The sequence below is a fragment of the Ipomoea nil genome, unplaced genomic scaffold, assembly GCF_001879475.1.
Source record: "Ipomoea nil cultivar Tokyo-kokei standard unplaced genomic scaffold, Asagao_1.1 scaffold0805, whole genome shotgun sequence".
In the NCBI taxonomy this organism is placed as follows: domain Eukaryota; kingdom Viridiplantae; phylum Streptophyta; class Magnoliopsida; order Solanales; family Convolvulaceae; genus Ipomoea; species Ipomoea nil.
Window position 1 is genome coordinate 2,546,324 of NW_017617233.1, and position 13,751 is coordinate 2,560,074.

At 34.4% G+C, this 13,751-nt stretch overlaps 3 protein-coding genes across 4 annotated transcripts; 2 read left to right on the forward strand and 1 right to left on the reverse strand.

Moving 5' to 3' along the window:
• Positions 1 to 1,838: 1,838 nt before the first annotated feature.
• Positions 1,839 to 4,947, forward strand: LOC109177927 (ATP synthase subunit beta, mitochondrial). Of its 2 annotated transcripts, none has more exons than XM_019327425.1 (9): positions 1,839 to 2,566; positions 2,704 to 2,779; positions 2,893 to 2,981; positions 3,206 to 3,323; positions 3,435 to 3,526; positions 3,624 to 3,782; positions 3,880 to 4,104; positions 4,181 to 4,492; positions 4,574 to 4,947. In XM_019327425.1, the coding sequence occupies exons 1-9, from the start codon at positions 2,114 to 2,116 to the stop codon at positions 4,685 to 4,687; spliced, it is 1,638 nt and encodes a 545-aa protein (XP_019182970.1). In that variant the 5' UTR covers positions 1,839 to 2,113; the 3' UTR covers positions 4,688 to 4,947. The 2 variants fall into 2 exon arrangements, with proteins under 2 accessions (XP_019182970.1, XP_019182969.1); XM_019327424.1 differs by having other exon boundaries at positions 1,840 to 2,566; positions 3,423 to 3,526.
• A 2,421-nt stretch (positions 4,948 to 7,368) lies between these two features.
• On the forward strand, positions 7,369 to 8,469 carry LOC109177929. Its single transcript, XM_019327426.1, has 2 exons — positions 7,369 to 7,600; positions 7,874 to 8,469. The coding sequence occupies exon 2, from the start codon at positions 7,881 to 7,883 to the stop codon at positions 8,391 to 8,393; it is 513 nt and encodes a 170-aa protein (XP_019182971.1). The 5' UTR covers positions 7,369 to 7,600; positions 7,874 to 7,880; the 3' UTR covers positions 8,394 to 8,469.
• A 1,749-nt stretch (positions 8,470 to 10,218) lies between these two features.
• Positions 10,219 to 11,824, reverse strand: LOC109177635. The gene is made up of 3 exons (XM_019327051.1): positions 11,644 to 11,824; positions 10,882 to 11,150; positions 10,219 to 10,302 (listed from the first exon to the last, which is right to left on the reverse strand). Exons 1-2 carry the CDS (start codon positions 11,768 to 11,770, stop codon positions 10,882 to 10,884), a joined length of 396 nt encoding a protein of 131 aa, XP_019182596.1. The 5' UTR covers positions 11,771 to 11,824; the 3' UTR covers positions 10,219 to 10,302.
• Between the last annotated feature and the right edge of the window lie 1,927 nt (positions 11,825 to 13,751).

Genomic DNA, 13,751 nt, shown 5'->3' on the forward strand with positions numbered 1-13,751 from the left:
TAGAGGGCGCCTAGCGATTTTTTCAACATTGCTTTTAGATGAAAAAAAAATCAGACAAAAACTATCAACTCTTGAGGATGTTGAGCATCTCTAACAATTGTGGATTTTGAGGAGTTTTTGTCGTTGTGATTATGAAAGAGAAGATGGGAGGTGAGAGAAAAAGAAAAAGAAAAAGAAAACAAATTCAAACAAAGCTAAAAACCAAAAAAAAAATAGAAAAAAAATAAAGTGAAGCGTTAGTAACGCGTCCAGCGGGCGAGTGTTGGGTGCGCTTCACGCGACCAAGACGCAAAAATCAGAGGCTTCAGAGCATCTAGTGGGTTCGACAAGGATGCCAATAACCAAGTTGTTGCAGGAAGATTTTTTTTTTTTCACTCTCTCTCCTTATCCACCTAAATTTTGTTTTTTCTCAAAAGCCCCACCAAAAATCACTGGTAGAGATGCTCAGGTTATGATTTTTAATTTTCCCTATTGAAAATAATAATACTATGAACAATATTTGTTTCCCTCTTAAATTTTTTCTCCCTTATTTCTCCTCATGAGTCATAATTTGACTTCTATTCATTGGTTACTATAAATTAGTTGGGACCTAACATCTAGTTAAAAAATGAATTTAGTTAATACTTAAATATATATATATATAAAATCCAATAAAATAATGTTACTTAGCTTCAGAATGAGAGAGAGATTCGAAGAAAAATATAGAAGAAATGTGCAACATTATTTTAATACTATATTTACATGCAACAAAATTTTTATATTAAAAGTTGTAATACAATAAATATAGCCACGTCAGAATGATATAATTTAACTTGTGACATAACAAGCCAACAAGGCTTGAATATCCATATCCAGATGGAGCTTTTAGCAAGGACGATCTGGGCACGTGAAAATGGTCATCAGATGTGAACAATAAATGTGACCACAACAATAATCAAACTTTTAAGTGTTATTAATTAGAGGCTTCAAATGTCAAACCAATATCTCATATTGTAAATGAAATAAAAAGAGGCCACAACAATGCATGTCTCATTTTATATTGAGATTTTAACAACTAATCAATCCAAGTTGTTGCACACTGGAATTTCGTCAAAACAATTTCTGATACGACTACAACTTAAGACATCAATAATTTATACATTTTTGAATTTTTAATTAATCTTTGAATCTATAAATTAGTATTATTTTGAAGTCTTCAATCTCTATTCGAAGTTGTATTTTGGGCAGTGTTGCAAAAATCGCGGTTGACCCTAAGAAGACTAATAACAGCTTTCACGGATAGTCAGACTTGAAAGTTGTATTTTGGGCAGTGTTACAAAAATCGCGGTTGGCCCTAAGAAGACTAATAACAGCTTGTATTTTGGGCAGTGTTACAAAAATCACGGTTGGCCCTAAAAAGACTAATAACAGCTTTTACGGATAGACTTGAAAGTTGTATTTTGGGCAGTGTTACAAAAATCGCGGTTGGCCCTAAGAAGACTAATAACAGCTTGTATTTTGGGCAGTGTTACAAAAAATAAGACTCAATCTTGAGTCATTGCTCCCAAATGTCACTCATATGACCAACTGAGCTGCCCATGGGTGCTTAAACAGTACTTATTATTGTTAACTCAAATAGTAATTATGCAAAATTTAAAGTTTAATTCAAAAATAATGCAAAGTGGGCCGTAATCTATGGTATAGTGTCCATAGTTCACCTTGTAAATTGTAATGACTGTAATTTGCCGATCAAGATATTCACTGTTTGCAAAGCCCATTTCAAAGCATTAGTTTTGGCCCAGTAAAATTGATATTCAATCATTATCGGCTTATTAACGAAACATGGTGGGTTTTGGGCCACTGTGATTAGAATTGCAGAAATCTCCAAAAGAGTAGGGGAAATGGAGGAATGTGTAAATATGGCGAACGACTAAAATGGCGGGGATGAATACACGTGGCGGCTCTGCATCGTTTGAACTCGTCGCCGGTGCACAATGTCACGCTTCCTCCGCCGGAACCGCCGCCTCCTCTTCTTTCCAGTTTCTGCTGCCGATAAAAGTCGTTCACTCTCACTCACACTTCTCAAATGCAATTCCACCAAATATTACCCCTACAATCCATCTAAGGTTCGTCAATGGCTTCGCGGCGTCTCCTGGCTTCTCTCCTCCGCTCAAAACCGTCCTTCAAATGTCCACGGCTGAAGCCTCGGCCTCTCTCTCCTTCACCCGCCGGCCACGCGCTCCATCGCGTCGTGAACTACGCTACCTCCGCGGCGGCGAAGGCGCCTGAACAGCGACCTTCTGGATCGCCGTCTACCAAAAAGACCGGCGGTAAGATCACTGACGAGTTCACCGGCGCCGGCGCTGTTGGGAGCGTTTGTCAGGTTATTGGTGCCGTTGTTGATGTACGATTCGATGAAGGTTTGCCGCCGATCCTGACGGCGCTGGAGGTTATGGATAATCCGATAAGGTTGGTGCTGGAAGTGGCCCAGCATTTGGGAGAGAATATGGTGCGGACTATCGCTATGGATGGAACTGAAGGGCTTATCCGGGGTCAAAGAGTCCTCAATACTGGCTCTCCAATCACTGTAATTCCACCATACTTGCTTCTTCTGTGTTTGCATTTGACTCCATTTCTGTCCTATATTTCTCTATTGTGCCTTCATGTATACGTAAAATTGTTTCAGTATTTCCTTTCCCTTCTAATAAGTTTCTCCAATTTCAGGTGCCTGTTGGCAGGGCAACACTTGGCCGGATTATTAATGTCATTGGAGAGGCTATTGATGAGAAGGGTGATTTAAGTAAGAACATATGATATGTGAAATGTTGTTTTAATCCGTGATGTTTCAGATGTTTTGTTTTTTGTATGTCTTATTCTATTTCTAACTTTTTCTGAAATGTTCACCTTATGAAGAAACGGATCACTATCTCCCAATTCACCGAGAAGCTCCAGCCTTTGTGGAACAAGCTACTGAACAACAGATCCTCGTAACTGGAATCAAGGTGATACATATTTGAACCATATGCTATGAAACAATTCGGATTATTGTTTATGTTGCCGGGATTATTGATTCTGGAAAGAATTGTTTCAAAACATTTTATAACCCCTAACTATTTGCAGACTATGATTTCTTCTAATTTTAAATCTTAAATGAATCGATGGGTGGCTTATTCCATATCATAGAACTATTGGGAAGGAGTGTCTTATACCCCTTTACTGTTAACAGGTGGTTGATCTACTTGCTCCATATCAAAGAGGTGGGAAGATTGGGCTTTTTGGTGGTGCAGGTGTCGGGAAGACGGTGCTTATTATGGAGCTTATTAACAATGTGGCCAAGGCTCATGGTATGATGTTTAAGTTCACCATGAAATCAGATTTTGTCAGACCTATTGCAATCTTTTGTGTGTGTTTAAATTTTTAGTTCTTGCTTTGTTGATTCTCAGGTGGTTTCTCGGTGTTTGCTGGTGTGGGTGAACGTACACGTGAGGGTAATGATTTGTACAGAGAAATGATTGAGAGTGGTGTTATTAAGCTTGGGGACAAGCAGGTCCTTTTCTTTCTTTGCTTTGGTTTAGAATACATATTTGCTCTAAGGTTCTTTAGCTCTCTAACCTGGGTTGATTTTGCTTTTGTATTTGGTGTAGAGTGAGAGCAAATGTGCTCTGGTATATGGTCAAATGAACGAACCCCCTGGTGCCCGCGCCCGTGTTGGACTTACTGGGCTGACAGTTGCTGAACACTTTCGGGATGCTGAGGGCCAAGATGTGCTACTTTTCATTGACAATATTTTCCGGTTCACTCAAGTGAGCTACTTCCAAAGAAATCATCTTTTATGTTCTCCACTCCAATTGCATATGAGTTTACTAATGTGGTTGTCCTTTGCCTCTTGCCATGACTTAGGCAAACTCTGAGGTATCTGCTTTACTGGGTCGTATCCCCTCTGCTGTTGGTTATCAACCAACTTTAGCTACTGACCTTGGAGGACTTCAAGAACGTATCACCACGACTAAGAAGGGGTCAATTACTTCTGTCCAAGCTATCTATGTTCCTGCTGATGACTTGACAGATCCAGCTCCTGCAACCACCTTTGCTCACCTTGATGCCACAACTGTGTTATCCCGACAGGTATTTAGTATTCGTATTTTTGAGTAGACAATAGCAATTTGTCATGGCTGCTCTTCTCTTATGTTTAAATATGCAGATTTCTGAGCTTGGTATCTATCCGGCTGTTGATCCTTTGGATTCCACCTCCCGCATGCTTTCTCCCCATATCCTTGGCGATGACCACTATAATACTGCAAGAGGAGTACAGAAGGTACTCCAAAACTACAAAAATCTGCAGGATATTATCGCCATCCTGGGAATGGACGAGTTAAGTGAAGACGACAAACTCACTGTTGCTCGCGCACGCAAGATTCAAAGGTTCCTGAGCCAGCCTTTCCACGTGGCAGAAGTATTTACAGGTGCTCCTGGAAAGTATGTGGAGTTGAAAGAGAGCATAACAAGCTTCCAGGTACTCGATCTTTAGCATTGCCCTCAAAATGTATTTAGGCATATGATTCAAATGTTTAAAGTGGTAGGTGTTTGTGAGCAGGGTGTGCTGGATGGAAAGTATGATGACCTTTCGGAACAATCATTTTACATGGTGGGAGGCATAGATGAGGTGATGGCCAAGGCTGAGAAGATTGCCAAGGAGTCCAGTGGTTGATCACACACATCATGCTGCTGCTACATTTTTGTTTCGCTTTTTGCTTCTTCAGATAAGTTATATACTTGCCAGAGGCACTGAGAACACAAACCCCATACTGCTGCAGCTGCTGTTTTTGAATTTCGATTATATTGCATTTCCACCTGATCTAAGATTTCCAGGCTGGATCGGATGAGGATTCTTCCCTTCCATTATATATTATGTTGCAGATGCCAATAATTGAAAATATGTTTGCCTTATTTTTGTGCTACAAACTCTTTGCCGGAGTATATATATATTTGTTTGATTCACTATTGCCGAATGATAAGAATATCATCAATTATTTGACATTCTTAGTCGAGTTGGTCAGGTTGTTGATTTGATAATTAAATCCATAATCTTTGATTTACTTAATAGTCAGTTAGGACCACAAGGCGATCTTCTCTTAATCTTAGTAACTAGAGCTAGAGAAATGAATTATTAAAAAAAAATTGCCTCTAAATTAAACTCAAAGTGCAAATTCAATCCATAAATTATGGGAGTATATTTTTTATGTACAGAGAGTAGTGCAGTAGATTATACTACGGGGTAGTAGTGTAGTATAATTGATTAATGAGTATACGCAAGAGTGAGGTGTATATTAACAAAAATTGTAGAGTTGTGACGGTGAGATTCTTAAACTAGGTTCCATGTTCCATTATATTAAAGTTGTGGTGGCTTGGGAATTAGGAATTCCTCATTTTGCGTGAACAACCGTACCAAATGATTAGTGATTAGATTTAGATTAAACATCCGCATCACGCTGTGTAAGTAATTAATATAATAAATACATAATCCCATCACTATTTATTATTTATCTCGTGGGTCGTGACGCGGCAACCGCCTCGCGCGTAAATAACCTTCAATCATGTTACCTACAATCGTTATACTGTGCACCAGGGTGCACATAGTATTGTGCGTTTTGCGCCTTTCAAAAAGACATCGTTTTGTTAAGTTGTTAAAAAAAAATTCTCTGTTTCGAATGCATATAAACTCATAACAGAATACACATAATTTAATATATTTAAAAAAATCCTTTGTTTCAAATCTTCTAGCTTTATTTATTTATTCTTTTTTTTTTTTTGAAATACTCATAATTTTTTATCAGGTAATATATATTCTGTACATTTTCAAATAATTTCAACCCAAAAAATTAAAGCCCTTCCTCTTGAGATTTGATCTTGTGACCAACCAGAGGTGTTAACACACTTATTTGTATAAATGGTCATGACCGTGGCTATTTGTTGAAGATTTTTTTTTCTTTAAATTGGTTTAATTTCAGGAAAAGAAATATTATACATTAGCATCAAGTGATATGTTAATTACCAAGTCACACTTTATCGATTTTAACTAGAGGATGAGTAGTTAAAAATGTAAATTAAACAATTTTATAAAGTTAGAATGTTAATTTACAATTTTGTTAAGATTAATAATTTAGTAGTTGCAATATACTATAGTAGTTATTTATTTATTTATTTATTTTACCAAGTATGCAATGTCTTGTCACTCTTACTTTTGATTTTGTCAAAAACATTATGCAAAGGAGACATCTACAATTTCAAATTTCTACCAATTACAATAAAGTTTCAAGATTTTTTATTTTTTTATTTTTTAAAACATGCACGTTAGTCACAACTTACAAGGATGATTGTCAATGCCAATACGCGAGTTAGTTGACTTCTTGATAATTTGTCTGAGCAATTAGCTTTACATTCTAACTATATGTTTGAAATTTTTGTTAGTTTGTAATTATATAAATTGTAAGAAGAAAACTATGTTGTATGTCTAATTATTTTGATAACAATAAATAAGGAACTATATGTTTCTAAATGCTTGTATTTTTAAATTTCTTTTTAAATGGAGATTCAAGACTTGATTGCTTGAAAGAGAAATGATATATAATTAAGGTTGTATTTTACAATTGTTAAAAATAGGATTAAAACAATTTGAATTATATAATTGAGAAAATAAAAATATAAAGACAATCCTAACTAAATTGGTCGAGTTGTTAGCTTGATAATCACAAGGTTCCAAGTTTCAATCGTCGTGAGAGGTGGGTTTACTTTCCTTGATATTATGGAATTAGATTCCTATTGACCCAACTTTCATAAGTCAAAAATTACACCAAACGTGTGAATAATTTTCCAACATTTTAAATTCCCATGCATGAATGTTCAAACTTCCCTGACTACCAAACACCCTATAAATGTTCGGTAAAATGACTTATTACATTAGCTTATTGAGACAATAAGTCGAAATTTGAAAAATTGAGAAAAGTAAAAATTTTTTTATTAGTGAACGTCTTTAATAATGAAAATAAACAATTAATTTATCAAAAACTTTTTTTATAATTAGATAATACTTTTAACTGGTCAAACTAACTAACTTAATTAGCTACGGGTCATTTGCTAAACACCTGTTTCTATAAAATTTTATTTTAAAATTTTCTGAATTCGTTTTTCACGAATCAAATGGTTATAATTTAGGCATTTGGAACATGATCCTGCGAAGAACAACAAGACATGGGCTCCACACGCAATATAAGATTATAAGTTACCTAAAAAGCTAACATTAGACTGGGGATTTCTAAAAACAAATGTAAACCCACACTTCCACGGTTCCACCGGACGCGGAGGCATTACTCAACTCCCCATCTCCACTGTCAACCCATACCACATTTACAACTGGCCTTAAGCCTTTTCAATTTTTTAATATTATCTCACCTCCCAAACACGCCTCTATATATCCCCTATACACCACACCACTAACCATCTCCAACACAAAACTCTTGTTTAATTTGCCCACTTTTCTCCTCGTATTGCATTCTTCATTTCTCGTTCATTCCTCCTACATTGAGTTCCCCGAGCTACTTTCGAAGAATCGCTAGAAGAGATAAATCATTAGTCGTTCAAACAGTCAATTAGACTGATCTTAAACTTCAGAATTCATGTTCAAGAGTTGTTACGTTCAAACAGTCAATTAGACTGATCTTAAATTTCAGAATTCCTGTTCAAGAGTTGCTGCTTAGCGAGAAGAGTTAAAATCGCAAGTCACCAGAACTCTTATTTAAGAGTCACTAGAAAAAGGTAAATCGCGAGTTGCTCAAGCAGCTGACCAGATTAATTCTAAGCCAACATAATTGCTGTTTTTTGGGTTCTTTGTACGGTTTCTTGAAATGGGCAATTACGTTTCTTGCACCTTGTCGGGGCCGGCAGGCAGGAACTCCAGCAGGGGAACGAAGGTGATTCTCGCCACCGGCGAAATACGCCATTTTTACGAGCCCACCAACGCGGCGGAGCTGATGCTGGAATCGCCGAACCACTTCGTGGTGAGCGCCAGGGGTTTACAGATGGGCCGGAGATTCTCGGCGCTCAACGCCGACGAGGATCTGGAGATGGGCAGCGTTTACGCCATGTTCCCCATGAAGCGGCTGAACTCCGCCGTCACCGCGGCGGATATGGGCGTTCTGTTCCTCGCCGCTAAAAGGGTATCCCGTGGAAGCGTGAGAATACTGCCTGATCATCAGTTGATCAGTGACGGCGGTCATAATCGGGACGATTTGCCTAGGTTGAATTTGGATGACATCGAAGAGTTGTCGGCGCCGGAGTTCAAGCACCGGCTGTCTATGTGCAGGTCGAAGAAGCCTATGTTAGAGACCATCATGGAAGAACCAGTTTATTCGAGATGATCATTGGATTACTAATTCACTTTTCTTTTTTTTTTTTTTTGGATTTTAGCAAAGAGGAAATTCAATTCATTCTTTATACAGAGTAGTTACTGGTGCTTTTTTTTTCCCCTGCACAAATTAATTGTCTAAAAATATGAAATTTACAGGTAATAATAATATGATTATGAGTTTATGAATTATGACATAAGACTTGGAGCGATTTGCATTATCCGTTTTAAAGAAAATAGTATTTTATTTTTTTAAATTAATAAAGCAGTTAGTTGAATGAATCATAATTCCACAGGTGACTTTTTTAGATTTTTTTGAAAGAAAGCTAACTTCATTCATTAATTCTTCCCAACTTGTAGAGCATGAATAATAGAAGGAAGTGGAAAAGAAAAGCAAGCCGCAAAAACTAATTTTGATAGGGCTTTCCTAGCTAACACATGAATAACCCTAATGCAGATCGTTTAATAAACAAAAAGTAAAGATTTATAAATTTCCTAACTAGTTCCCTAATGTCGTATTTTCGTTAATAATTAAGTCAAAAGAAGAGACCAACCAGCGACTCTCGATTTCAGTAATTACTTGGAGACAGTTAGACTTGGGAAACAAAAAGTTTCTTGTAGCAGCTACGGACTGAGTAGTTCCCTTTGTCCACCTTCATCATATCTCTATAATCTTGTCAGCTTACTTATTTTAACACGCGGGAAACAAAAATTATAATTTTTTTAATATCAAAACAACATCATTTTGAATCGTGGTCCACACAACTCACACTAATTTGCCAACAAATGACCAAAACAATTACTTTAATACATGATTATGGATGACTTCGCTTCTCCTCTATGATTGATGGACTAATCCGGCTATTCTTCGTTATTTTAAGAACAAAAATGCACTTAACCTTAAATAAGGGCAAATTATGCTTTGCAAGTGTGCAACCGTGTGCACCATGCAAAAATGACGTCATTTTGTCTAAAAACGCGCATCCGACTTTAAAAATAAATTTCAGTTTTGATTACCGTCAACAGCATTATGTTGTGCATAATTTGAACAATATATCCAGAATAAATGAACTAAATATTCAGCATGAATGAAAAAAAAAAATCAGTTTCGATTTTCGCCAATGGCGTTATGTTGTGCATAATTTGAACTATATATCCATAATGAATGAACTAAATATCTATAATAAATGAACTAATATCCATAATGAATATGTTGTGCATAATTTGAACTATATATCCAAAATGAATGAACTAAATATCCATAATGAATAAAAAAAAAATCAGTTTTAATTTTCGTCAACGGCGTTATGTTGTGTATAATTTGAACTATATATTCAAGATGAATGAACTACATATTCAAAATTTTTTTAAATTCAACGCCAAAATGATGTCGTTTTTACAATCGTGTGCACCATGTTACACCGCATAAAAATTATTATATAAGACAATTGGGTAATAAGTATCCAGCTCAATAAATGAGGCCGTCTTTGGCCCAAAAGGAAAAGTTTGAAGGAGTTTTTCTATCTATTGAGATGTCTAGCCCAAAAAATAAGGTCCAAAGTCCAGAGTTTTATGTTCATAATTTTTAAATTCTATATTCATAATTATGACAGTTTTGGAATTGTGTTCACCTTGCATAATTTACGTCAATTTGTCTACAAATACCTTTTCCAATGTATAGTATTAATGAGATCACATATTCGACCCGTATCACAAATTAAGAGTCGTGAGACGTCTCACACAAGTATTACCCTAATTATATGAAGTATTTCATTAAATACAAAACAAAAATTATTGAATCTTGAAATTGGATCAGAATACAAAGAAGATAAGTAAATAAAGTGAATAGATAAAGACTGATAATATATATCCACATCCAATTACAATCATTATTGTGTAATGTAACTGCTAATTACAATTTAGTAGACCATCTCTAACCCAAAACACCAAATTTAATATGTACAAATTTTTACATCAAAAAAGAAATTCCAACATATTTTTACACTAAATTTTTCATCAACAATCCATTTACACTAAATTTATTCCTACACTAAAATAATTTATATTTTCATAAATTTAAAAATTATATTAATACTTTTATTATTTTAATATAATAACATATAGTTGCATTTTAATGTAATTTAATAAATTAAAACATTATGTTTTATGCAATTTAATTTTAATTAGTGTATATTCAATATTAGTTTTGTTTTGATCGTCTTGATAAGATCTTTAATACTGTTCAATATATGTTTAAATATTTAACTCTATATATATATATATATATATATATATATATATATATATATATATATATATATATATATATATAAAAGGAAAAAAATTCTTAAAAGTTTTGCCACACATGAACAGTGTCAAATATGGCGTAGTACTGTTCATCCTCGACAAAACTTTTGAAGTTTTGGTGTGTTGATTGGAGACCAATAGTGCGATTTCTTTTGCCACTATATCATTTTACTATGTGTTGATTGGAGATGGTCTTAGAGAGTGAAATGAATAAAGATTGAAGTAAGGTAAAGGCAGAAAGAACAGCCCAGAATGGTGAACCCAATAGTCCCACCAACATTACAAACAAGTTGCAGTAATGCAGACATGGCCGCCATCTTCTTGTCGCAGTCATTGATGGCAATATTGTAATTCCACCCAAACTCACACTCCAAACATCTCTCCAGTCTCTCCTTCACCCTCACTTCTTCTATTCTTTCCCTCAACACTCTCAAATTTGCATCCCCTATATGCCCTCCTCTCCCTGCATATACACATATCAAAGACCTTGTACTTTTAATTTCTCAATTGTACTTTGCTAATTATATAGTATATAAACAAAATTACATTTTTAATTTCTCAATTGTACTTTGCTAGTCTTTTTAATCCGTAAACTTTTTACAGATTACAGTATACACGCTTTAACTCTTCAAAAATTTACAGTTTTAACCTTTACTGCAATAAAACTAGTTATTGAGTCTATTAAAATTTTACTTAGTATGTATGTATTTTTTAAATTTCGTTATTTTTATTCTTTATAACTTCTTCAGTTTTTATATTTTATATGCAAAATAGAAAATTGACAACCTTCTCCCTTAAAATTAAGTTTTTTTTTTTTTTTTTTAGAAAAATTAAGAGTGCATATTAGAATGATAAAAAATTAAGGACTAAAACAGCTAATAACGAACAATATAATAGAGAGACAAAAATGCATTTCTAAGTATATATGTATGATATAATGGTGTTGTGTTTATTACCTTCTTCTGATCTGTAGGTCCGAGCACGGATTTTGAGCGACGAACGGCGAGGTCCGGGCCTGTTTCCGGCGGACGGCGGCGGCGGCGAGGGTGTTGAGAGAGATATTGAAGAAGAAGGTGATGCCATGTGTCTCCCACGTTGAGTTAATTGGTTTGTGTTGGGAAGCAGAAATTAAAGTGAGAAGATTATATAGAGAAGAGGTAGCAGCTGGAGAATACGTTAGTGATGTGACATGTTAGGAATGGAAGTTTGGTCGAAGAATATTATAGTGGCGGGTATGGGTATGGCTCGTTAATAATAACGTAGGAGATTTTTTTTTTTTTTTTTTTTTTTGAAATAAAAGAGCAAATTCATTAATCATACGATGAAAAGTTTACAATAAGATGAATAGAATGATAAAACATTTTTACAATCAGACATTGAAACAAATTTTCAATGCTACACGAAACTTGAATCTTTAACTGTTTTTTGAGATTGAAACTGAATTCGTTTGGAGAACCTGAAACTTCATTGATATTGTTAATAATCTTGCTACTTAAGTCGGACTCTATTGCGACTCTTCTGTGCATAGATAATATCTCCATTAGTCTGAATTGCATATTAAGATTCAGATCTTCTTTGTGTTCGAGAATGTAGGAGATTAATTGCAAACATTTGTTATAGTTTGGCTTGTGCTATTCAAAGCCAAACTATAGTTTATATTTTTATATAAAAATAAAACACCTAACTATTATTTCACCACATTCAAAAAAAAAAAAACTATTATTTCACCTTTCCACGAAAGTATATATTGTCTTTCCTTCAAAACAAAGAACTTTCCTTTTCAATTGAGCATAATAGTATCTCAACAGTAGTCGGTAGACAAGAGTCACAAGACTGCACGTTTGTTGTTTTTTACTTGTGCAATTCGTAACAAATATCTTTAAAAAAAAAAAAAAAAAAAAAACTCAGGTGAATATAGCTGACTAATCTTAAACTTACAAGACCCCGTCCTTAAAACTACTGCGGAGGTAAATCGCGAGTCACGCAATTAGCTCACTAATCAAATCATAATCTTTATGTACGAATAGGGATCCAATTCAGACCTTCCAGCTTCCTTAAACCTTTTCCATACATGTTTCTAGTGGGATCTTAATCTTACCCTCACCTTTAAATGCAAAATCCCTCGTCCCAGGACCTCACACTCCGATTCACACAAAATCAACTTAAACTGCTAATCGAACTAAACATCCTACTTCTGAATTATTCAAAAAAAAAATGCAAATCGATCACTTATTTGATTAACTGAAAAGTTTTAGTAAAATTAAAATATTCTTAAAATTTATAAATAAAATTTTTGAATTCATATAGTTTCATACCACAAAATAATCATTATATTACATTAATATATGCATAACCTAATAGTATGATTTATTTTAAAAATCATATATATATCACACAAACAATTTGATTAAACGACACTTTTCGAACTAATATAAATTAACCGATAACTAAAAAAATTAAAAACCATTAACTGTTAATTGAATTCAATATTTTAGTTAAAAACGGTTAACCACAATGTGTTGAACTACGCACACATCTATTTATGATATAGAAGTGTTTACATCATCATTCCCAAATACTTTGTCGGATTGGGGTGTGGGGGCTCTTAAGGTTGAGATTCAACCTTTTGGAAAAACGATATAGAAGTGTTGTTAATAAGTTTTTTTAATCTATTTTGAGAAAATTAGACTTTTTGTCCCTAAATTTTAGGGTAATTGTAGAATTCTTTCTTAATTGTTGGTCGTGCTCACTTTTTGCTACAAAGCTATCATTGGTGTTGAATCATTCGTCCTTTTATTAACTTTTCGTGCTCACTTTTTATCCCTAAGGCCTAAGATATACTAACGTTGCAAATTTCGTCCCTAGTGTTTTTTCAGTAAAGGGACGAAAAACGCAACGTCAATGATAGCTTAGCGACAAAAATTAAGCACAACCAACAATTAGGAAAGAATTCTATAATTATCGTATAACTTAAGGACGAAAACTACAAATTTTATTCCATCTATTTTTGTACAAATATGTTATAGTTTGCATTATATTATACATTGTGTTTTTTTATTAAATC

Coding starts and splice junctions, on each gene's coding strand:
- LOC109177929 (XM_019327426.1), top strand. CDS start 7,881: ATGGGCAATTACGTTTCTTGCACCTTGTCGGGGCCGGCAGGCAGGAAC.
- LOC109177927 (XM_019327424.1), top strand. CDS start 2,114: ATGGCTTCGCGGCGTCTCCTGGCTTCTCTCCTCCGCTCAAAACCGTCC. Junction 2,567..2,703: donor ATACTGGCTCTCCAATCACT/GTAATTCCACCA, acceptor CTCCAATTTCAG/GTGCCTGTTGGCAGGGCAAC. Junction 2,982..3,205: donor TCCTCGTAACTGGAATCAAG/GTGATACATATT, acceptor TACTGTTAACAG/GTGGTTGATCTACTTGCTCC.
- LOC109177635 (XM_019327051.1), bottom strand. CDS start 11,770: ATGGCATCACCTTCTTCTTCAATATCTCTCTCAACACCCTCGCCGCCG. Junction 11,151..11,643: donor GACCTACAGATCAGAAGAAG/GTAATAAACACA, acceptor GTGTATATGCAG/GGAGAGGAGGGCATATAGGG.